The sequence below is a fragment of the Macrotis lagotis genome, chromosome 8, assembly GCF_037893015.1.
Source record: "Macrotis lagotis isolate mMagLag1 chromosome 8, bilby.v1.9.chrom.fasta, whole genome shotgun sequence".
In the NCBI taxonomy this organism is placed as follows: domain Eukaryota; kingdom Metazoa; phylum Chordata; class Mammalia; order Peramelemorphia; family Peramelidae; genus Macrotis; species Macrotis lagotis.
Genome location: NC_133665.1, coordinates 100,944,533 through 100,968,360, shown reverse-complemented (window position 1 = coordinate 100,968,360; position 23,828 = coordinate 100,944,533). Strand labels below are relative to the sequence as shown.

Genomic DNA, 23,828 nt, shown 5'->3' with positions numbered 1-23,828 from the left:
TGTGACTTTTGGCAAGTATTCTTATCTCATTTCTACATCTATTTTAAAAGGGGGTAAATGGAGGAACAGATGTTTGGGGAATGTAGAGGAAACAGAAGCTTTCTCAATAAGATAAGGGTTAAAACAAGGATGCCAAAGTTACCACTATTATTTGCTAGAAATGCCAAATTATTATAATAACAAAATAAAAGAAATTGAGGAAATGAGAACAGATACAAAAAAATAAAATCGTGCTATTTTTCTGGTGATTGGGATGGTTTATTTTGAAAACCCTGGAAATTAAACTAAATATAAATTTTACTTAATAGAAACAATAACTTCAGATAGTAGGACATAAAAATAAAAGCAATGAAAATCATTAGCTTTTCCACAAAATCCAACAGGAGGAAATTTCATATAAAGTATCTATAAAACATGAAAATATCTCAGAGTTAAAGTCCTAACACTTGGTTAATCTACCAAGATATGTTCAAGACATATAAATATAACTAAAAACACATTTTATAGAAATAAAGGAAGAAAAACTATTGGAGATGTTAATTATCTGTTAATAGTTATACTGTGACAAAATAGTAAAAATGACAAAAACCTAAATTAATGTAAATTTAGATCACACCAAATTACCAAAGGGGTACTTTATGGGACTAGAGAAATAATAACATTCATCTAAAGGAACAAGATTTCAAGTATAAATTTATAAATCACACCTAACTACAAAAAAGTTACTTTAAAGAACTAGAAAAATAACAAAATTCATCTGATACTAAGCAAAGCTAGCAAAACCAAGAGAACACTGTACACATTAACAACACTGTGAGTTGATCAACTATGAGGGATGCAACTCCTCTCAGCAGTTCAGAGATCAAGAACAACACTAGGAGACCTCTTATGGACAATGCATTCACATCCAGAAGAAAAAACAACCCCCCCCCAAAAAACCCCAAAACTACAGAATCTGAATGGATAGAAACTATGTTCACTTTTTTTTATCACTTTTTTTTAAGAGTTTTCAAGGCAATGGGGTTAAGTGGTCTGCCCAAGGCCACACAGCTAGGTAATTATTAAGTGTCTGAGACCGGATTTGAACCCAGGTACTCCTGACTCCAGGGCCGGTGCTTTATCCACTGAGACACCTAGCCGCCCCACTGTTCACTTTTTTAAAAAAAACCTTCTCTTAAATTCCTTCCTATCCCATGGTTTTCTTTCTTTTCCTTTCATTCCAATTTCTCAAACATAAAATGACTAATATATAAATGTTAAACACAAAAGTATATGTACAGGGCAGCTAGGTGGCACAGTGGATAGAGCACGGGTCCTGGAGTCAGGAGGTGCCCTGAGTTTAAATCTGGTCTCAGACACTTAATAATTGCCTAACTGTATATGACCTTGGGCAAGTCACTTAACCCCAATGACTTAAATAAATTTAAAAAAAAATAAAGTATATGTACAACTTTTACCAAATTGTTTGAGGGGAGGGTTAGGGTTAGGCTTATAAATATGCAAATGGATGAATGTTGAAAAACTTTCATAATATATAATTGGAAAGCAAGCACCGGCCCTGGAGTCAGGAATACCTGGGTTCAAATCCGGTCTCAGACACTTAATAATTACCTAGCTGTGTGGCCTTGGGCAAGCCACTTAAGCCGGTTTGCCTTGCAAAAAAAAACCTAAAAAAATATATATATATATATATTTGGAAAAATATTAAATATCAATTAAAAAATTCATCTAATGGAACAAGACTTCAAGTATAAATTTAGAATCATAACAAACTACCAAAAGGTTACTTTACAGAACTAGAAAAATGTAACAAAATTCATCCAACTGAGCAAGACTTCAAGAATCTTCAAAAATAATGGAAAAAAAAAATGAAAGAGGCTTAAGTGTGTCAGATCTGAAGCTATACAATAAAGCAGGAAGAACTATCACAACTATCTTTCACTGACCAAAAAAAAAAAACCCCAGAAAAGTTGAACAATAGAACAGATTAGGTAAAAGACTCAGATATACTGAAGTTGACTATGTGATAATCTTGATTACTAGGTTAAGGACTCTCCCATTCAACCAAAACTACAGGGAAAATTGGAAAATCTGGTAAAATTAAATTTAAACCAGTATTTTCTATATCACAATAAGCTCCAAATTCCTAAATATAATATATAATACAAACATAAAAGGGTCATATTATTTTTAAAAAAATTAGAGGAAGGGATATAAATACGGCAATAGTTAATAAGTGATTCTAAAATATGCTTTTAAAAACAAAACTATACAACAGAATTTGATGGCATTATTATCTTTTGTTCTTTTTACTCTATTGAATGTTGATATTAGTTAATTGAATTTACAAGAGGAAAAATATGGAACTAAAAATTCTTTTTCCTTCTTTTTTTAGGGTGTAGAAATGATCTTGAAGGAGGCTGGATTTAGTAACCTCCAAGGTTCCTTCTGGGTACTGTATCTATGATCCTATGAAGTCTAAGATGGTTTCCAAGAAAAACTGGTAATCTCACTTTTCTCTATGCTAGTAGCTGGACTATGAATCAACCAGTTTTTAGAAACAATCAATAAATATTTATTAAGCAAACACCTGATAAGCAGCAAAAACAAAAAAAAATGTGTCCTCCATTCACAAAAAGCTCTCCATTTGCCGGGATATCAGGTTTCCTTGAAGTTCTGGAAGCACAGGCATTAGGATGCACACCTATTTGTGTGACCTTGGGTCAGTCATTTAATATCTCTAGGCTTTACCTACCCAGAATCATATTATCCTTTTGCAGAGAAAGAAAGACTTACCTGCCCTCTGACAGACCTGAAGCCCTGGGTGCTAGCTGCTTTTGTTTTCCCTCTCCCATTTGCTTCCCTCATCTGACAAGAACAACAGTTATTCGTGGAAACACAATGTAAAGACTGACAAATTGCTTAATGTGTGGGGTGGGGGTGGGGGAGGGAAGTAAGATTAGGGGAAAATTGTAAAACTCAAAATAAATAAAAATCTTTAATTAAAATAAATTTTAAAAAAATGAACAACAGCTCCATCAGACACAATACGAAGAATAGCTCAGTGAGTCCCAGTTGAAAATGACTGGACAAAATGCTGCTATATTCACACAGCCCAATACGGTGGGACACTGCCCCCTTGATCTCCCACGACCCTCCTCTCTCCCTGCCCTTACTGCCCCTCACCCCGGGGGCCTCCTCCCTCTGTTATCCGGTCCGACCTCCAAGTCTCCATCCACTCCACCGTTCCAGTCCTTCCCTCGATACTTTCTGTCCAAAGCCCCGCCATCATCTCCCCTCCCTTACTTCTCTACAGGAAGCCCTCCCCCCAATTTCTCCCCCTATTCCCCCTCCTAATCCCTCAAAATGGGTTCAATGTGGGTTCTCATCTCTCTAGGGTCGCCTTTTTTTTGAAGTCATAAAGGGATGAAGAAAAGAGTCGCCGTTAGGGCTGGGGTGTTATTCTCTATTAGTCTCCCCACCCCCTCCTTTTTCCCCCTTCACTCCCCCCCAATCCCCGAACTGGCTGAGAGATAAGCCCCAGCCCCCTCTCTGAACCTCAGTTTCCTAACACAGAAAAGGGGGGGAGTGTCTGTGAAAGGCCCCCGCAGAGCTCGAAGGCTGATGGATTGCCTTCCCCCCAAAACTCCCCTGTGTCGGGAAGGGGGAGGGGAGGAAAAGTTCCATCACCATAGCAACGGGGGGGGGGGGTCGGGCCGCGTTACCAGAGGCGTTCCGAAGCGAGGGGCTCCGTCCCGTAGTCTGCGCGGGTCTGCGGGTCAAATACGGAGCAGAGCTGGAGCCAGTGACCACGCGTCCTCCAAGGGGCCGGGAGGTCGCCGGCTGCTGTTGTTGTTGTCGTCGTCGCCGGGCGCGCTTCCGGCCCAGCGCACGCCGCCGCCGCCGCCGGGGGGCAGTCAGAGCGCAGTGCGCGTGCGCACGCAGCAGACCCTTAGACGCCGCCTTGCTCTTGCCCCTGGCCGTCGCGCTCGATTTTACGTCACACATCCAGGCTCCCAACTTCTTACTCCCCTCCCGACCATTCCGGAAGTGGTTCGGCCGGTGCGGCGCAGGCGGAAGGCGGCTGTGCGCAGGCGCGGGCGTGTCCGGCGGCCTCTCTCCGCAGGCCCCCGGGCGTCCTCGGGAGCTCCCGGCTTCTGCTCTCCCGTGTGGAGGAGACTTTTTATTATGGCTTCCTAACTTGGGGCCCGGCAAACAGTAGGCGCTTAACAAGGGTGGGCCCGGAGACGGTCACACAGCTGGCGGCGGCCACAACGGGGATTCGAACCGGGGACTCGGGACTCCCAAGGCCTGGCGGCCGGCTTGTTGCCTCCGCCCCTCCTCGCCCTTTGTGGGAACACTTTTGCGCGGCAAGCCCCCCACCCCCAGCTGAAGGGCCCAGAAATCCGGCTGAAAACAGCTTCCGGCCCAGCAGGAGCTGGGCTGGCACCTGTGTGCCCAGGAGGCATGGATCGGGAAGCGTGGGTATACGCCAGCAAGTGCTTCGGCGGACGGGGCACCCGCCCGACGGCCTATGAGAGGTTTTGCCAACCCCGTGCGAGTGTGGACTACATCGAGGCAGCATCTTTCACTTATTTGGACTTTTTCAAAGGGTATCTGCTTCCAAATTTCCCCTGCGTTTTCTCCTCTGCCTTCACCGAGGGCTGGGGAAGCAGGAAACACTGGGTGACCCAGGATGGAAAACCTAACTTGGATCACCTCCTTTGGAATTTTGGTAAGCATTTCAGTCCATCCAAATAGCAGCCCAGTGGCATTAACTTACTTGCTGCTTTTTAATGTTAAAATCAAGATCTCATTTATGTACTTAGTAATTTTCTTAAAGCAGGGTCTAGGTGTACTCTGGGGAAATGCCCAATAGAATATAAATGAACAAGTCTTTACCTTCAGAGAATTTACAGGATAGTTTTTGAAGAAAGGAATTGCCTTCATCCAGGGCCATCGCCAGTTGTCCTAATTTATATTCAACCACTGGATCCAGATGGCTCTGGAGGAGAGAGTGAGACAGGTGACTTAGCACAGCATCTGATTTATGTGCTTGTCATGGCATCCCCTCCCTGATGTTGTGGTTTTCATCTAAAATGAAGGAAAAACATTATTACTACAGACAAGTGGCCAAAAAGGAGCAATAAAATAAATAGGAAATAAAACACGGAGTGCTTATATATTACTCATTGAAAAGAGACCTGGTCAACAACTCACTACAAAACATAGGAAGTTGTTTCTTTCATCAAAGGATTATAAAATGAGATCTATACAACTTAAATTTTGTTTTGGTTTTTTTGCAAGGCAAATGGGGTTAAGTGGCTTGCCCAAGGCCATACTGCTAAGTAATTATTAAGTTTCTGAGGCCGGATTTGAACTCCGGTACTGCTGACTTCAGGGTTGTTGCCCTACCCATCCCTGCAGCTTAAGTTTTTATATCACTTTACATGGTTTTACATCCATATTTTTTTAATTTTTTTTTGTACTCCACCTCTTAGCCACCCCCCACATCCATTATTCCACTTAATCTTTACCAGGGTAGGCCAAGCAAGCAGTATATTCATCTTATAGATGAGGAAACCAAAAATCAAAGTGATTTATTTAAGGTAAAATAACTACTTATGAAAAGCATATTTAAAGTAACTTAATGGGATTCATATCCTTGGATTTGTATTCCTGAATCTAGTGTTCTTGATACTATTAGCTAGTGACCTTGGGCAAGTCACCTAACCCTGATTGCCTCACATCCAGGGCCATCTCCAGTTGTCCTGATTCATTTCTGACCACTGCATCCAGAAGGCTCTGGAGGAGAAAGTAAGACTGGTGATTTAACACAGTCACCCCCATACTCAAATCCAATGCCTGTGCTCATCATGCCATCACCTCCCTGTTGTCGTGATCTCTGAGAATGAAGGACCAGCCTCATCATCATCCACATTAGAGGCATTTACCTGCTACTATTCCCTCCCTTCCATTCCAATCTTCCCACAATGGGTTGGGTCACAATCCCTGGGAGTCCTAGACAACTCTCAGACTAGTTCTTTGTAGGAATGGTTGTTGATTTGCCTTAAAAGGTTGGACTTCTTTGAGTTCCTTATTTCTATGAAATCACAAATCTGATATTTTTTTCAAAAGTCCTCCCCATAGCCTGTTGAAATCCAACTGTGCTTTTAACTCAGTTGGTATCTACTCTTAACATCCTACCTGATTAATATAAATAAAAGATAATATATTGTTTTATGTGTGTTTGTTTTTTCTCCCTAAGTATATCCTAAGTTCTTTCAGAACAAGGTCCATGTATTAATACAGTAAAGAAGCACCAAGGAAGTTCCAAAGTCCAGAACATAGAAGCATTATAGATTTGTTCATTTTAGATAGGTTCATAGGGGAAGTTCTTGAACAGTCTTTGTTAAACACCAGTTATCTGGCAGGCACTATGCTAAACACTTTACAAATATCTCATTTGTTCCTCACAGCTTCTCTGGGGGGGGGGGGGGGGGGGGGGGGCAGGTAGGTGCTGTTATCCCCATTTTTTCAGTTGAGGAAACTTGAGTCAGCCAAACTTGTTAAATGACTGGCCCAGAGTCACACAGCTAGTAACTGCCTGAGGTAGAATTTGAATATGGGTGGTCCTCAGCTTAGTGTCTCCTAGTCAAAGGACAGCCTTTGGTACAAAAGGGGGAAAGGCATTCTGGAGGAGGGTGAGAAGGACTGAGGAGAAAGGAACAGCTAAGATGCAAAAGATTTTTCTCAGCTAGTGTTTTGGTAAGAAGGATCTATGTTTATTTCAGGGGATGCAGTCGTTCCTGTTGCAAACTGCAGTGTCCAGGAATACAACTCTAATCCAAAAGAACAGATCCCTCTGAGGGATTACATAAACTACTGGAAAGAATATATCCAGGGGAACTACTCCTCTCCCAAGGGATGTCTCTATCTCAAGGACTGGCACCTTAGTAGGTAAAAGGCATAGAATACTGCTGGACCACTAAGTATCAGCTTAACCTTTGATGGTTTTCTGACAATGGACAAATTCATTCACCAAGTATCCATTCGGCACCAGAAACTGACTGATTGGAAAGCAAAAGGCATGAGCAGAATTTAATGAAGGTAATTTGAGGAGAGAGAAATAACAACTTAGAGAAGCCTATTCTCATGAAATTCTCTCAACTTTGAAGAGAGATTAAGGAAAGCAGCCTTAGTGAAATGTCTGTGTACCCTAAGAGTATGTCCCTAAACTGAAGGAAATCTGCCAGTGAATTGGTAGAAATTTGAATTAAAATGGAATGATCTCTTCCCCTATCCCCAGCATTGATATTGTCTGTAGAGGAGTTCTCAGATCTTATTTTGCTAAAATCAAAACACCTAATGAAATCTCAGTTTATGTATTGATAAATTTATCCCCCAAGTAGAAATGATGAGAGAAACTTATTTATTTGGACTTAAAGTTGAGGCTATTAGACTAGGTCAGTTCCTTCCTGCTCTGATGTTTTATGATTCATTGAAGACCAAGATGAAGGGAAGAGATGAGAAAACACCTGACTTTTCCTAAATGACCCAGATGAATTATGCCCTAAACTAAAGAAACAACTAGGAGATACCATGAAAAACTGTGTAGGTGTGTAACAAGATGACTAAAAGTCACTCCAAAATAATTACCTAGCTGTGTGGCCTTGGGCAAACCACTTAACCCCATTGCCTTGCAAAAAAACCTAAAAACAAAAATCACTCTAAGACATCATAGGCTAAAATGCCAACTTAAACGATATTGTGCAGTTGGATTTCTTGCCTTCTTGTTGGGTGGGGAAGGGGCAGGAGAGGAAGAGAATCTGAAACTCAAAAAAATTTTTTTAAAGAAATGCTCAAAAATAAAAATTAGTTTTAAAATAAAAGAATATGTGCAATAGAAGTTCAGAGGAGAGAGATTTCAGAAAGGGATTGAGAAATTCAAAAGGAATTCATAAAAGAGCTTTCACATATCTGACTTTTTACTGTTCCATTTGTCAAAATCTTTGAGGCCCATTCAAATGCCAGTTCCATGAAACCTTCCCTGATGCCAGTGGCCTTTAATGATCACTCCCAGAGTATTTTGCTCTTTACTTTTGCTTGTAATAATTATATGTATTCAGCTCTTCATACTAGACTGACCTGTTGTATTTTATTCATCCCTGTACTTTATAATTCTTTCTTTAGTGCTTTATATATAAACCATGCCCAGTTGGTATTTGTTGACCAAGTTAATGAATTAATACACTACTCCAGCTCAGGCACCATAAGCACTGGGTGAGCTCAGCTTGAATAGAATAGACTAGCTAAGGCACAGGATGGAGTAAGTGGATTAAGACCAGGTGTTGTTGACTCTTAGTTGCAAGCTAAAATTAGTATAATTACTCTTTGCATTGGGGAGCCATTGGATTTTTGAGCAAAAGAATGCTAACAAATAGTGATTTTCTACAGAAATATTAAAAAAAATCCAGATAATCATTTTAACCTTGTGTGCCAAGCATATATAATAGAATATATCACTTTAAATTATAATACTTATTAAGTGTTGTATACGCAATTATATTCAAATCAGCCTTTACTTGACCATTGAATATTGAAAGGAAAAAATGAACAACTGGGCATACTCCTTGCTCCCCACTGTCCCTTTCCAACTGCCCTTCACACTGTCTTTCAGTTATTTCTTCCCTTGGGATTATGTCTATATTGACTTTGTCTAGATTCTTATTACATACTAGTCTACGTAATATGACTTTTTTTTTTGCAAAATGTTCTGTAGAAATAATCTTGATTCAGAGTTACAAAATGGTATCATGAGAGGGGACCTTAGAGGCCATCTACACATCAACTCATTTTGCATATAAGAAAACCAAGATACTTCTCTAGCTTTGCATAACTCATTGCCAAGTTAGGACTAGAATCTAGATTTTCTGAGTATTCACTGTTCTTTTCACTCTTACCATATTGCCCTCCGTGAATAAACAAATGTATATTGGAAGACTCCAGTCATGCCTGAGTCAACTGGTTCTTCCCAACAGAAAGTTACAATTGGTAGCTACAGTCAATAAGCATTTATTAAGCACCAGCTGTGTGCAAGAAAGCAGCATGATGTAGAGACAATCTCAGAACCCCTATGACCTGGGTTCAAGTCCTACTAACACTTCCTGACTGTGTAACCTTAGAAGCTTAGCCTCTCAGTGTTCAAGGCAGCTTTCATAATGCTTTCTTTGCACAGAAGGTATTGATCTGTATTGGTATCACAAGAGCAAAATGTAATCCGCTTAGGAAGACTTTTAGTGCCAACCAAGAGTTGATTCCTCATAGCAGTAGGGAACCATTAGAACTCATTGAGCAAGGAAGTAACATGGTCAGACATGGTCTGTGCTGTAGAAATCCCAGTTGGACAGCTGACAGGAAATTTATTTGTAGAAAGGTGAGCCTGGAGGCATCCTAAGACTCCTAGTGAGAGGGGATAACTGGAGTAGTGTCTGTATGAGTGGATGTGTAAGAGTTGTTATTGAGGCTGCTCAACAAGACTTGGTAACTAATTGGATCTGGGACATGAGAAAAAATAAGGGATCAAGGAAAGCTGCATTTAGGAAAATTTATCCCAGTAAAGAAGATGGACCCTGGACTTGCAGAACTGCATGATGCAACCTCCTCACCGTGTTTTCAACACCCTTTCTTTTCTCTTTTAAGGAGTTTCCCACATGACCATGTATATACCACACCTGTGTATTTCTCATCTGATTGGCTAAACGAGTATTGGGATGAACTAGCTGTGGATGATTATCGTTTCGTTTACATGGGGCCAAAAGGATCATGGTAAAGCAATGTTTGAGACTTTCTTGGTGCTGTGGGCCCGCAGGGTATCTTTAGTTCTGTGGGGGTGCTTCAGACAACCTATTCTGCATTGCCTCTACCAGTGTCATGAGTTGCCCAGACCACAGTGACTAATATAATGGTGATGAGCCTTTTGATATTTTGCTAGTTTGATCCTCATAAAGCAGATACAATCTGACTCCAAGACTACAGTCCAGGTCTTTCCAACATGTCAGCACTTTAGCTAGAGTCTGGGGTCTGCTGGGATAGCCTTTATAACCTGAGATCAATTCAGTGTTCTGGGGAGGTATCAGATAAGTCAGTTATTTTTCCTAAACCACTACTTTTTATCATCACTCTCTTCATTAATAAGCTTCCATGGCTTCCTCATACCTGCAAAATAAATTCTTTATTCTTTATATCAACATTTTACTGTCTTATATAATATGATCCCTAATGTAAATGCCAGTCACTCTAGGCTGACTGCCCTTTGAATATACCTTAGATTTCTTGCCTCAGTGCCTCTGCTCACATAATTTGCCATTTCCTCTCTCTTTTCTGGTGTGTCTTATCTAGGCTTCTGCTTTACCTAAATCCTAAGCATCCTTCCTTGCTGGTCTCTAAAGGATCTGGTTCTTATCCTTTAGGAATCATTGTTCTGTAGGTCCTTGGAACCCCCCCCCCCAACTTCTCCTCTCACAGACAGCCCAAAGATCATCTCTTTAGGTTGAGCTTCATCACCTTGTACTCGTTTACTAAAATTCCCTTATTCCTGACCTCTAACTTAAGCTATTATGATTTCCTGAGTCCAAAGTTAGAGCATATCCTATATCTATCTACTTTCCCTCCACCCTTTATTACTAATATTGCTACCATTGTACAGTATAGGTTTTATTTTTTTAGTATCCACTTTCTTTTTTTTCTCCTCTCATTCCCATTTAAATCTATAAGAATGGGTTTGGGAGGATATTAAAAAGAAAAAGCAGGGGCAGCTAGGTGGCACAGTGGATAGAGCACCAGCCCTGGAGTCAGGAGACCTGAGCTCAAATCCGGGCTCAGACACTTAATTACTTAGCTGTGTGGCCTTGGGCAAGTCACTTAACTCCATTGTCTTGGGGGGGAAAAAAACCTAAAAAAAAGGAAAAGCAGAACCTATAGTTATATGCAAATTCAGAAAATATTTCACAATTAACCTTACAAGTTCATATGAAAAAAATTTACCCCAGATTTGGTGGGCCTAAATTGATATAGCTAATCTCTACTGAAATTTCTTCAGACCTAAACTTGACTATTGTATCCCTCTCATCTGTGACAGACAGTCACTGTATTTCTTCCTTTCCAGAGTCCAGATAAGAGTGGTCTCTACTCTTCAGAACATACCTAACCTCAGTTTGGGATTCACCCATCTATCAATTACTTCAAGTTGGATCTAAAGACTAAATGTGTTAGGTCTGTTCTTTTCTCTACTAACCCATTAATTTATTTTTCTGGGATTTTTTTCAATGCAGTATCAGATAATTTTAATTAAAAGCCACTATATATATATTCCCATTATAACATAATTTGAGATCCAATAATACAAATTTCTTCTTTGCCCCATAATACTTTCATTATTCTTGCCCATTTGTTCCTCATTATAAATTTCATCACTTGATCTAAGAAGGTAGCAGAAGCTATAAAAGACTGAAAGCATCAGACAAGTAACAATTGTACCAGTAAATGAGAGGTTTTTTTAATCAGGCTACTGATAACAGGTTACAAAGTACTTTTCTCACAAACTGCTCTGCAAGAGAGTGTATCAGCCTCATCTTTCAGGTGAGGAAACTGCAAATCAAGACATGTGACTTGTTCAAGATCACACAGCTAGTATCAGACACACAACTCATGTCTAGGTCTTTTTCTTCTACTAATCTTCACAGATTTTGAAGCATCATCAATATGTCCTTGACACATATGATAGGAAGATTGGTTAAGGTTTTATGGATATGAAATACATGGCTAAACTTTCCATGTTTTATGTCACAGGAAGTTTTTTTTTTAGCGTTTTTGCAAGGCAATGGGGTTAAGTGGCTTGCCCCAGAAATTTTTTTTTACTAAATAAAATTATTGTGCAACTCATTGTCTCACTCCACAGGACCCCATTCCATGCAGATGTCTTCCGCTCTTATAGCTGGTCTGTCAATATCTGTGGAAGGAAGAGATGGCTACTCTACCCTCCAGGGCAAGAAGAGAGCCTGCGAGATTATCACGGGAACCTGCCCTATGATATCACTTCCTCTGCCCTCCTTGACATCAAAGTATATCCAAAATACCCCAGATGCTGTCCTCCTATTGAAATCATCCAGGAGGCAGGGGAGATGATCTTTGTCCCCAGTGGATGGCACCATCAAGTTTATAATCTGGTAAGATCCATGAAACTTCAGGGCTCCACCTTCTCAGTTAATCTCTCTCTTCATATTAAAAATGATCTCTTCTCCCCTAGATTTTTTGTAACACTTTGTCTGAACTTCTCTTTTGCACTTATGACATTCAGTCTTAACACTGAGCCTGGCATAAGGAAGATCCAAGTTCAAATTTGACCTCAGCCATTAATTAGCTTTGTGACCCTATGTCACCCCTGTTTGCCTCGATTTCCTCAAATGTAAAATGAGGTTAATAATAGCCCCTACCTCCTAAGTTTGCTTAGTGTAGTGACTGGCGTATTGTAATCACTCTTTAGATGTGAGCTGCTATGATTATGTGTATGTTCTATTCCCTATAGAGCTTCAGTACTTACTAGTGTGTGACTGTGGGCAAGGTACTTAATCCTTCTGAATCTCACTTTACGCACTTTAAAAATAGGGTCAATCATACCTGCACTGCCTATTTTACAGAGTTTGAGAAGGAACCAAACATGACTTTTGTGAAACTTGGAATGCCATAGAAATATGATATACTATCATTTCGAATTATTTAAAGATGGGTCTACATAGTTGTGTTTAATAGATGTTCACTGAGTTAAATTTAGGCTAAGAGAGTGAATGGGTTTTGTTCATTTAACTTAAGAGACAGATGGACTTGGGTTCAGATTCACCCTTGATATGGGAATAGCAATGCCTATAGTCCTATACCTACCTCAAAAGCTTATGTAAGGATCAGATGAAGAGATAATATACAAAAAATGCTTTTAGAACCTCAAAAACATAAATTCTATTTGCAAAATGCCTTGCATGTAACACATAAATCCATTTGCAAAATACCTTGCATGTAAATCCTCCATATGAGTTTCATTCTTTAAAATATTTTTCTTTGAGTAACATTTTATTTTTTATTTTATATTTTTTATTTTTGAGTAACATTTTATTTTTTCCCATTTACATTTGATGTTAAATTTCATAGGATCATAGAACTTACGATTTAGATAAGGAAGAGACCTTAGAGGCCAGTGACCTCAACCCCTTCATTTTGCAAATAAGGAACTAAGGAGTAAAGAAGCTGACTTGTCTTGCATCTTAAGCAACAGTCAATAGTTCCCTGTGCTAGACAGCAGGGAAACAAAGAAATAAAAGGCATTGTACCAGCCCCCCAGGAACTCACAGTTAAGTTGGGGAGAAAAGTTATACTTGGAAAGAATGAAGCAGTTTCATATATTCAGGAACAGGGATGACAGACTAGGGTTGGAGCATATCTAAGAAGAGCTGGTAAGACTCACAGCCTTTAAACTGAAAAGGAAAGGTGGGTAGGGAAAAATCGTTTGAGTATATATACCTAGTTAACTACCAATGAGAGAAACCACAATGTAGGTAGAATAGCAGTAGAGAAACTAAGAAATTTCTAGGAGAGAAAAATCAAAGAAGCCATCAGTAAGAGCCATGACCATGGATGCCTATAGACAGAATAGGTTAGAAAAGAGAGGTAGAGGGCAGCTAGGTGGCGCAGTAGATAAAGCACCAGCCCTGGAGTCAGGAGTACCTGGGTTCAAATCCAGTCTCAGACACTTAATAATTACCTAGCTGTGTGGCCTTGGGCAAGCCACTTAACTCCATTTGCCTTGCAAAATCCTAAAAAAGAAAAGAGAGGTAGGGAAGGTAAATGAAAGATCCTAATATTATGAGGCAACAGTGAGCTTATAAATTTAGCCAGGACATGATAGGCTAGCACCTAGGGGTGAAATGTGGACCCAAAATGGTTTGTTTTATCCAAAAGAAAGAGTTTAAAGGTAAGAACTGAGAATCATCATATTTGAAGATATTATCACATAAAGATATATAGGAACCAGGAGGGAACCTGGTAGAGAACATTTGAATGAATTGTCATGGTAGTACACTATTGACCACGTGGACAGAAGGAAGAACTAGCTAAATGAGATCAAGCATAGAAACATGATATGGGCACAGAAAAGCATGATATATAGTAGAGAAAAGAGACTTAAGCTATCCAGACATCTGCTGGAGCTCTCAGTCAAAAGCAGAACTACTTATGATTTATTAGATTGCTCAATGACAATTTTATGCTTCAAAAAATGGAAAAAGCACTACTCTGGCTGTGATTCTCATCAACAAGAAGGAACTTTTGATCGCAGAGACGGAACAAACAGTGACATTTCCATCTTAGAGTTCATGACAGATAAGGAAAGGAAAGCCAGGCATGGTCTAGCATGTACCACATTTTTAGCAAGACTGGATTTTAAAGGGTTCTTAGGATAAATAGTATATTTTTTTCATGAAATAAAATCACTATATAAATTAGCAGGTAAGATTTTCTTAGAGCTTTATGAAATGATTAAAAGTAATTGGGGCGAACTTCATAAAGTTTCATTGAGTTACCATTCAGTGAATCAAGATATCTTAAAAACATCAGCAAACAGGAAGAAAAGACTACATAATAAAGTGTCACAGTATCAGTTCGGTCCAAACTTTTCATAATGCCTAGATTGAGGCATCATGTCCTAAAAACCAGGCTAAGGCAAGAGCATGAACTTGGGCCAGCTTCAGCAACAATTAGACAACATCTTCCTAGGCAAAGAAGAATACAATTTATGGAAAACAGAAGTGACAACAAAGATACAGAGATATGTGTGTCCTCCTTTCATGCAACAGTTAAAAGGATAGTTTTTAAATAAAGGCACTTATCTGACTTCTATTAAAATTCTATGGGGAAAGTCAACCCAGGAGATTTAGGAAGTTTTTAATAATGGCCTAAAGTCACAAAGAGAACAATTCCAATAAGGGTGATAGTTTGAAGAGAACAATGTGAACTAACAAATCCATAGAGAAAAATTTTTTTAATAGCTGTGTATTCAGAAGACTGATGCCAAGGCAAATAGGAGAAGAAATCTAAAACCATGGCAAAGGCTTAAAATAAGTAAAGCTTAAAGTGAACTGAGATTGTTTAGAAAAGCTAAGAACCATAAAAAAGGATTTAAAAAAAATATGAAAGGAAAGGATAACATAAGGAAAAGAACAACATAATAAAAAACAGATACAACTACTTAACTACTTAATTTGCTTCTGTTTTCTATATCAAGGGAAACTTTAGAAAAGATAGCCTAAAAGTAACAGGAGAAATAAAAGCCAAATTGGAAAATTATAATAAAGGACTTCTTAAAGGACTTGAATTCTAAGTCATCAGACCTAAACAAAATACATTCCAGAGTACTGAAAAAACAGATAGATGTGCTTGTATAATATAATCTCCATCATCCATCTTTGGAACACCCTAGGAAAAAGTCTAATGTGCTGTCTTATTTAAGAGAAAGTGGAATCTGCAAACCATTGACCAGTTAAAGTTAACTTCATTTCCTGCCAAAATCCTAAAACTTTAGCCAGTGCTTGGTAGCTGAACATCTGGAAAAGGAAGAAAAGATTATAGAGAACTCATAGAATACTCTAATAGACCTAAATGTCATCAAAACATTGGTAAGATGAAATTTTCATAGAAATAAATAATTTTCCTTGAGTTTCAAGAAGTCAGCTTCAAATTCAGTATCTGTATATAGCAACTGTTTTTTTTTATTTTTTGCATAGTGGTGTGTGAGGGAAGGGAACTTAGTGGATTGCAAGCTCAACATTAATCAGCAGTGTGGCCTAACAACCACAGAAGCCACTGAGTTTTTGGACAACTTTATCTCTGGTTGTTCAGCCATTTTCAGTCATATTTGACTTCTTGTGATCCCAGAATGGCTTATCATTTCTTCTCCAGCTTATTTTATACATGAGGAAACTGAAATAAAAGAGGGCTAAGTGACTTGCCCAGGATCACAGCTAGTGATCCTTGAAATCAGGTTTTCCTGACTTTAAGCCCAGCACTCTGTCTGCTTGTACCACTTAGTTGTTTGGAACAGAAGGAAAGAAATGATAATCCCATTGTACACTGCCCTGCGTAAATATGAATGTGTTGTATTCAGTCTTTATGGTCATATTTTAGCAAAGATATTTATAAACCAAAGAATATCCAGAAGAGGGTAACACGATGAGGAAAGGCCTCAAGATTGTGTCTCATCGTGTATTAATTGAAGGGATTGGGAATGTTTAGCCTGGAGAAGGGAAGAAAGGGTTTCATGATATCATAACATTCATCAAGTACTGGAAGGACTCTCATGTAGAACAAGATTTAGACTTGTTCTGTATGCCCTCAAAGGACACAACTAGTAGCAGTGGATAGAAATTGCAGAAGCAGATTTTAGTTAAGTGGGATATAGTTAATAGCATTGGGCTTAGAACCTAAAAGGACCCGAGTTCAAAGTCTACCTCTAGTCCTGGTTCTCTACCAAGTTAACTGATAGTTGTTAGCTGTTAATACCTCTCTCAGGGGTCTTTACATTTTCTTTTTTTTTTTAAGTTTTATTTAAGACAATGGGATTGAATGACTTGCCCAAGGTCTCACAGCTAGGCAATCATTGAACTCAGGTCCTCCTGACTTCCAGGGCCAGTTCTCTATCCACTGCACCACCTAACTGCCCTACATTTTCACAGGACTTGTAAAAGGCTAATGAGAGGGCAATTTGGGCCTCTCTACCATTTCTTTGTTTCTCTTGAGACATGATCTTATTTCACCCAAGGTGGAAGTAGCTCAGACACCCAGGAGCAGTCCCAATATGATTGAAGATTTAATATGTTCTGACCCAGACTGGTTCGCCCCTCCTATAACAGCATGATATCCCTTCATACCTGGGACTCACTATCTTGGCACCAGACTTAATATCTGATATGGCTTCCCCCATTTCAGCTCACAGTCCCCAACTAGATCTCCCTTGACCTCCTCGGCAGCAGAGGCTACAAGCACTGCTATCCTCAGCCTCCTCAGCAGCAAGGGCTGCAAACACTACTGTCCTTGGCTTCTTTTCCTTATCTTTAAAAAATGAAACTTGAGAATCTATCTTTGGGATCTGTCAACTGGTGACTAAATATCATCAGCATTTGCTAACTCTGTCAGAATGTCACCCTTTGATAACCTCTGGATACTCATTTTAACCCAATTCCATATGAATCACTCTTTCAGGATGATACCATCTCCATTAATCACAACTGGTTGAATGGCTGTAATGTAGCTACCATGTGGCATTTCCTCCAAACTGAACTGGATGCTGTGCAACAGGAGATCTTTGAGTGGAGGGACACTATGGAAGATTGGCATCAGCACTGCCAGGTATGATGGTTGAAAACCTGAGTTGGGCTAGGGAGGGAACCAGAGCTCTAGAAAGTATCTGATTGTGGGTTCCCTACTTCCTGCAAAAAGGATACCCTACATAAGATAGAATCTGCATATAAGGTGGTGGGGTTTTTTCCCCAACAAATCTTTGTATTGATGGAGGCCTCCACAAAGCTCTTCCCTGAAATATGAAGTTTATTCTGGGTTCTGACAGTAGACTTGAGCCTGCTTTCTGAAAACTAGCCTAGCTAAGCATGGAATGGTTTTTCACCAGTAGACTCATCTCTTGGTGACAAATTCTTTGTCCCACAAAGAAACAACCAAATGACCTTCACTCCTGTAAGCCCCTTGTTTCTTCAGTGTTAGTTAACAGGAAAGGTAACCAGCAGTTCTAAGAATCACATGGTTTTAAAGATAGTCCATAAACTTTCATTTGATTCTTCTATTCTGATGAGATCATTCAGTGTCTGACAAGTTGGCATACTGCTAGAGGAAGTGAATCATAACAATATTGACATTCCTACTATGAATGTAACCAGAAGATAAATTGCAGCTAAATGGAAAGATGACTCACAGACACTCCTCTAAAACAAAAGAGCTGGCTTTGTCGTGTACCCTAAAGTCACAGGAAACATTACTTCATGGGTGTTTGACATCTTCTATCACAATATTCAAGAAAAGTATTTTCAAAAAACATGAAAATAACTTATGAACATCAGTTGCAAAGAATGAAGAGTATAGAAATTCTGAATCAAGGTATAATCTGATACTCTGACTTTGGTGCAGAAATGAGAAAAGGCAAGGCTGATGAGGAAAGCATGGTTCAGAAAAAATGAGACTGAAAGACACCAAGCACTTTAAATCTTCTCAGAATCTTCACATCTTTATTATGAACATTCTCTTTGAGAAAAGAATTGGTAGTCTCTGTAAATGGCAGCTACCAAATAACATCACAAAAAATGAAACTGCTTATATTTTACCTGATGGGAAAAGACTTGCTATTGATGAGGAGACTATTCCTCAGTTTTCTGACCACCAACTTGTAAGAGCAAACATCATAATTACTAAAAAGATATAATGAGAAAATAAAGTGGCATATCACTGAAATAACTTTATTCTGAACTATTCAAACAACCAATTAATAATGAAAGTTGGGAAATGAACTTACAGAAATGACTAATACCAGTTATGGTAACTTTATGCAGAAATTTAAGTCATATAAATCAACTGCCATAACAAGACCAGAAGAGTCTTTGATGTAGCCAAAGGCTCCTTTGTAAAATCTTTATGAGGGATAATAGATGATTATGAGCAATTTTATCTCATGAAATAGAGAAAATCAGGCTACAAAGCTAAGCTAGAGGATCTGCTAAGCAACCCAAAGGCATTTAAAGACAGAACTGGAAGGACAATAAACAGAAGAAAATGGAAAATAGATAAATATAATATTTATAAAAATATAACTATAATAATATTAATAACTATCTTAATCATCAATGACAATGAAGCCATCACACTAGAATTTTAACTTCATGGTCCTGAATGTGCTGATAGGGACCAAAAAAAAAAAAGATCAAAAAAGCAGTGGACCAGGGGTACATTGAGAAGATCCATACTGGAAGTAACATGATTGAGACTATTGAGGAAGTGAGTAATACACAAGGTATCTGAGGAAGGGAAACGTCAAAGATATGGCAATAAAGAGTACATCAGTAACCATATGCCTACTTTAGCATGCAAAACCTTTGTTAGTCATCAGTGCACAAACAGGGCATCCTTAATAAATGTAATAGTATGGAACAAGCAGACTTTCAGAAGAGATATTTAAGAGTGAGTCACATCTTTTTCATTTTCCATTTAACTGAAAAATGTAAAGAAAACAAGATCCTACTGTGCTTTCTTTGTTGATCGTGAAAAAGCATTTGATTTAAGTAGTAAACACCTCTTCCAGCAAAACATCTCCCATTCCCATGGTAAAAATTATTTAAGATACTTTGAATGACACAATAGCAGAAATAAGCTCTGCTCACAAACCTCAGTCACCATAGACATCCACTACAATGACTAAAAGCAATCCAAGGGCAGGTTGGTGGCACTGGATAGAATACTGACCTTAGGAGTCAGGAGGCTGAGAGTTTGAATCCAGCCTCAGATCCTTGACACTTAACTGAGTGACCTTGAGCAGTTACTTAACCCCGATTTCCTCACATCCAGGGTCATCTCCAATCATCCTGATTCATATCTGACCACTGGACCCTGGTGACTATGGAGGAGAAAGTGAGCCTAGTGACTTGGCACAGCATTCCCCTCACTCAAATCCAATTCACATGCTTGTGATGACATTACTTCCCTGATGTTATTGTCCTCTTTGAGAACAAAGGCCAAAAACATCAAAGGTAGTCAGGAGTGATTCACTGTGGGTGTGGGGATGCTGCTTCTGGATGATGACTGGTTGCACCAGGACAGTCCATATAGATGATATGCATTTGCACAAACTACCTCTTAGCTATTTGCATGTAAACTTGACACAGGTAATAATGACGATGGACAGCAATATTGGGCCTAGAGTTTAACAGAGGAGGAAGAGTTACTTGTCATCTTAATGATTTCAAACTTGCCTTTGTGAGAGAAGCACATCTTTCAAAAACCAGCATCCTACATGTGTTCTTATTTGACAGCCAGGGGCAGAATGTAGCACTTTCTGAAGAACTGAAATTAAGTTTCACACAGAGGACCTTGTATGTACCATGTGACTAATGAAGAACTTCAAAGGGGAAAAAAAGTTGTAAATAATGTCATTTAGGAAATGTATCAAAGTTAGATGGGTTAGTCACATGGCCAGAAATGAGGGCTGACAAGTGAGCTGTTCCCCACTGGCATCCAAATAATGTCTGGAGTCCCAGCACATAGAATGAATTATGATGTAAAGGGGAAGACATGGTCAAAAGTCTCACAGTTGAGCAGAAATGAATAAGCTATAATCTGCACCAAACAAACAAGATCACAGTATTTAGTATTTAGAGTTTCCATATAGGACAGACTAGCATAATCCTACTGCTTTACATATGGTAAGTACTTCATGTTTGTTAGGTTGGATTGAATTAACTATTACTAGATCATAAGGCAGGCCTGGCTTGGGAAAGCTCCTTCCTAAAAGAATTTGAAAGTTGCCCCCAGCCCACTATCTAGTAGTGGGGGGAAACAAACCACTTCCCAGAGGAAAGGAGCCTTAAAAACTTTGTCTTGCATCCAACCCTCAGAAGGCTAAAGTAACAAATGGGGATGGGGTCTTGTTTGTTCCTCATTTGGCATTTAATCAAAAGTTGCCTTAGGATATTGTGTGGTTTTTGTTGTAGCATTGTTAAACTTTTCACATTTTTATGTCAGTTTTCTCTAACTAAATTATGAGCTACTTGAGACCAAGGACCCTGACCTAAATTGCTTCTATTCCTGAAGTTTCCAACTAAAGGTTGTGTACATGCTCAAAGGGTTCTCAACAAAAATTTATTGAAGATGTGCTTTGGACGTGTCATTTGAAGCAAAATCTCATAATACTTTTTTTTTCTTTCTGATCTTCAGGTGATCATGAAGTCATGCACTGGAATTGACTACAAAGAATTTTATAACTTCCTCAAAGTCATAGCAGAAAAGAGAATTTCTCTCCTAGAAAAGGTTCCTGAGACCAAACCCTTAGAAAATATTTACAGTGACAGCTTTGGGCTGGGCCCCCATCATGCAGCATTTGATTTGGGTCGAATTGTTGATGTGTTAGCATCCTTGATCACAAACCCAGATTTCCAGAAACTAGAGACTGATAAACTTTCACCATCCCCAGAGGACTTGTTCAACCACCTGAAAGAAATAATAAATGCTTCTTCTCTCTATGCTTTTTAATTAAGTAGCAAGAATTAACTGCAAACTGCAGGTGTCCATCAATACTCACAGTCTACTTTGCCCCAAAGGTGATCTTGAACTTGGAAATCACTAAAAATTCGAATCTAGCTCTTCCATTGACTACTCATGTGACCTTGGGAAGATCACCTGTGAAATGAAGTGGTTAGACTAGATGAGCCCTAATAGGCCCTCTGGATCTCCTGGTCTTGGTACTAGGAACATAATTTAAATGAAAAGGAATTTTCTATTCCCATAGCTTCCCTTGAGATCCAGTCTAGCAGCATTGATGCAATAGAGAGAAAAGAAATTAAGTTCAGAAGCTCTTCCAGCAGATATTTATTGACATGTATTCTTAATGTGATCCTGCAGAGCCAGGCCAGCCACAGACTTTAAAGGCTTAAAGTAGCATCTCTCCATCCTGGGTACCCATGAAACTCCACTTCATGATGGACTCCCCCAAAGCTATCACATGCCAGCACTGAAAGCAACATTAGTGACTATCCATGAATTAAAGTAAACAATATAGCAGCAGCAGCTCCCTCCCCTCTCCTCCACTTGTCTTCTGACCCCTTTCTCTTCTGTAATCACCCCAAAATGGCTCTACCAACTATGCCTCTCATTTAGTGATCCCCATTTTCAGATAACAGCCACATGAAAACCTCCCCATGGCTCAAAGGGATCTTTGTCTGATGATGTGGAGCAAAGATGAGGAGAGTGGGCCACATGTGGGAAGCAACAGATCTGAGTTCAGGTTTCAATTCTTATTCTCATTCTCTCCATGGCAATCCCTAAGCCTCAGTCTCCCCATCTTTCAAATGGAGTTGATAGTATGACACTAACTATTCAGATTGCTATTTGTGAAGAAAGTGCTTTATAAACCTAATGGCTTTATAGGGACGATAGCTAATCTTAGAATTAGGGCTACTAAAAATGCTACAGCTTGGAAACGGGTGGGAATCATTCTTAAGATTAATCCCAAAGCTTGATTTGTGCATATCTGCTGTACTCTACAACTTGGTACTTTATGTCAGCTCTCAGACAGTGACTGCCCACACTTCTTCTCTCACTTGTATTTACCCTTATATTATAACAGGGTCCATCCAAGATACAGGATTATGGGTAGCACAGTGAAAGGTACTGGACTTCTGTTTTTCTGGCCCCTGCTTTTCATCCTTCATTGGCCCCTTGGGGAGAAGCAGAAAGTTGGAGGGGCAAGGGCACATGAGACAAATGAAGACAGTTATTCTTCCTGATTTCTCGGTCCTGGCTCAGAACACAAAATCCAGCCCTCTGGGGCAATAAAAGGTCCTTGAAAGGAGAGACCATGGCACAAACATTTCAGTATTGTCCATAACATCTCACAGTAGCTTTGTACATAGCAAATGTTTGACTTTTTTTTAAGAAAATACGAAAAATATTTAAAGTGCAATCTTATTTTCCCCCTTAAACTGACATCTTCCCCAAGGTAAGAATCAGGGAAGCCTGACCCAGTGGAAGACCTCAGAGCCTGCTTGTCTGCTTTCTGGGTAGCCCAGCAGGAAGAAGCTGCAAAGAAAAAGTGAGATGGCTGGAGAGAAAAGCGATCCATTTCCTGAGGAGTAGCACCCCGAGAGTCATTTGCCTTGGATACTTGACTGTGTCCACAAATCCCTATCTGGGGAAGGGAGGAACAGACCAAAGCCTGGTTCTTGCAGCCACACACTGTAGGTAATTAACCACCATGATCAGCTTTCTGTTTCCCCAGTGTCAGCTGGTCTACTGGCTTCTCTTTCCTTCACCTTCAACCTGACCCAGACCCAGGCCCAAGTCAAAAGATCCCCAGCAGGGTTGAGCTACCAAAGAGCCTTCTGATTATGGACTCCAGCCAAGCGGTGCAACCTCATGTCCTCCTTCTGGATGTGTTCATAACAGGACTGAGTCAGAGCAAGAGAGAAAATAATTAGTCCAGCACCAGAGAGAACCATTAAACTCGGCACCTGAGAGGTTTTGACCATCCAGTGCCATAGAGCACCAGAAGTAATGAAGTAACATCCAGTTTTCCCATTATTCCAGGCTGCTTCTAGCATGGTAGAGGAAAGCACTCTTCTTGGGAGACCAGATGTCTATGTTTGAGTATGCCATCCCCTTCTGGGGATAATGACAGGGGTATGAATTAAATCAGTGGTTTCATTGGTAAAGGGCACTTGCTGGCCAGGCAGCTCCAACCACAACAGCCCGACACCTTCTGTCAATGTAAGGCCTAAGATAGTTAGTTGCTGGGAGCACTGAAAAAACTTGTTCAAGGGCACAGCCAGGATTCTTCAGAGGTGGAACTAGAACCTGGATCTAATTGACTTGAAGGCTGGTTCCATATCCTCCTGCCCCCATTCCCCCCCCCCCCCCCCCCCCCCGCCGCCCCAGCCTTACTATATCCTCTTATTCTGACATGCAACGAGTGGGACTAAATTATTACCGTTTATTAATCAGAAGATTGTGAGAAG

At 39.7% G+C, this 23,828-nt stretch overlaps 3 protein-coding genes across 4 annotated transcripts in view; 1 reads left to right on the top strand and 2 right to left on the bottom strand.

The window, feature by feature from the left end:
• SNAP47 (synaptosome associated protein 47) overlaps window positions 1–3,905 on the bottom strand; it is a 74,103-nt gene extending 70,198 nt beyond the window's left edge. Inside the window, exon 1 of one of the 2 annotated variants that reach the window (XM_074197767.1) lies at window positions 3,726–3,905. The gene's annotated coding sequence lies outside the window, so the exon portion shown is untranslated. Of the gene's footprint in view, window positions 1–2,796; window positions 3,157–3,725 lie in introns of those variants that run through there. The other variant, XM_074197768.1, reaches the window with a different exon arrangement.
• A 337-nt stretch (window positions 3,906–4,242) lies between these two features.
• JMJD4 (jumonji domain containing 4) lies at window positions 4,243–23,682 on the top strand. Its single transcript, XM_074197769.1, has 6 exons — window positions 4,243–4,735; window positions 6,795–6,960; window positions 9,703–9,828; window positions 11,960–12,227; window positions 17,305–17,451; window positions 21,034–23,682. The coding sequence occupies exons 1-6, from the start codon at window positions 4,468–4,470 to the stop codon at window positions 21,346–21,348; spliced, it is 1,290 nt and encodes a 429-aa protein (XP_074053870.1). The 5' UTR covers window positions 4,243–4,467; the 3' UTR covers window positions 21,349–23,682.
• The window catches only part of ALS2CL (ALS2 C-terminal like), a 73,159-nt gene continuing 55,856 nt past the window's right edge, over window positions 6,526–23,828 (bottom strand). The window contains exon 26 of the mRNA XM_074197766.1: window positions 6,526–23,261. Within this exon, the coding sequence (XP_074053867.1) occupies window positions 23,181–23,261 (81 nt within the window). The 3' untranslated portion in view covers window positions 6,526–23,180. The remainder of the gene's footprint in view (window positions 23,262–23,828) is intronic.

Excerpts from the sequence above, each read along its gene's own strand:
- JMJD4 (XM_074197769.1), top strand. The coding sequence starts at position 4,468 with ATGGATCGGGAAGCGTGGGTATACGCCAGCAAGTGCTTCGGCGGACGG. Across the intron at positions 4,736-6,794 it reads TCACCTCCTTTGGAATTTTG|GGGATGCAGTCGTTCCTGTT; the intron begins GTAAGCATTTCA and ends TGTTTATTTCAG. Across the intron at positions 12,228-17,304 it reads ACCATCAAGTTTATAATCTG|GATGATACCATCTCCATTAA; the intron begins GTAAGATCCATG and ends TCACTCTTTCAG.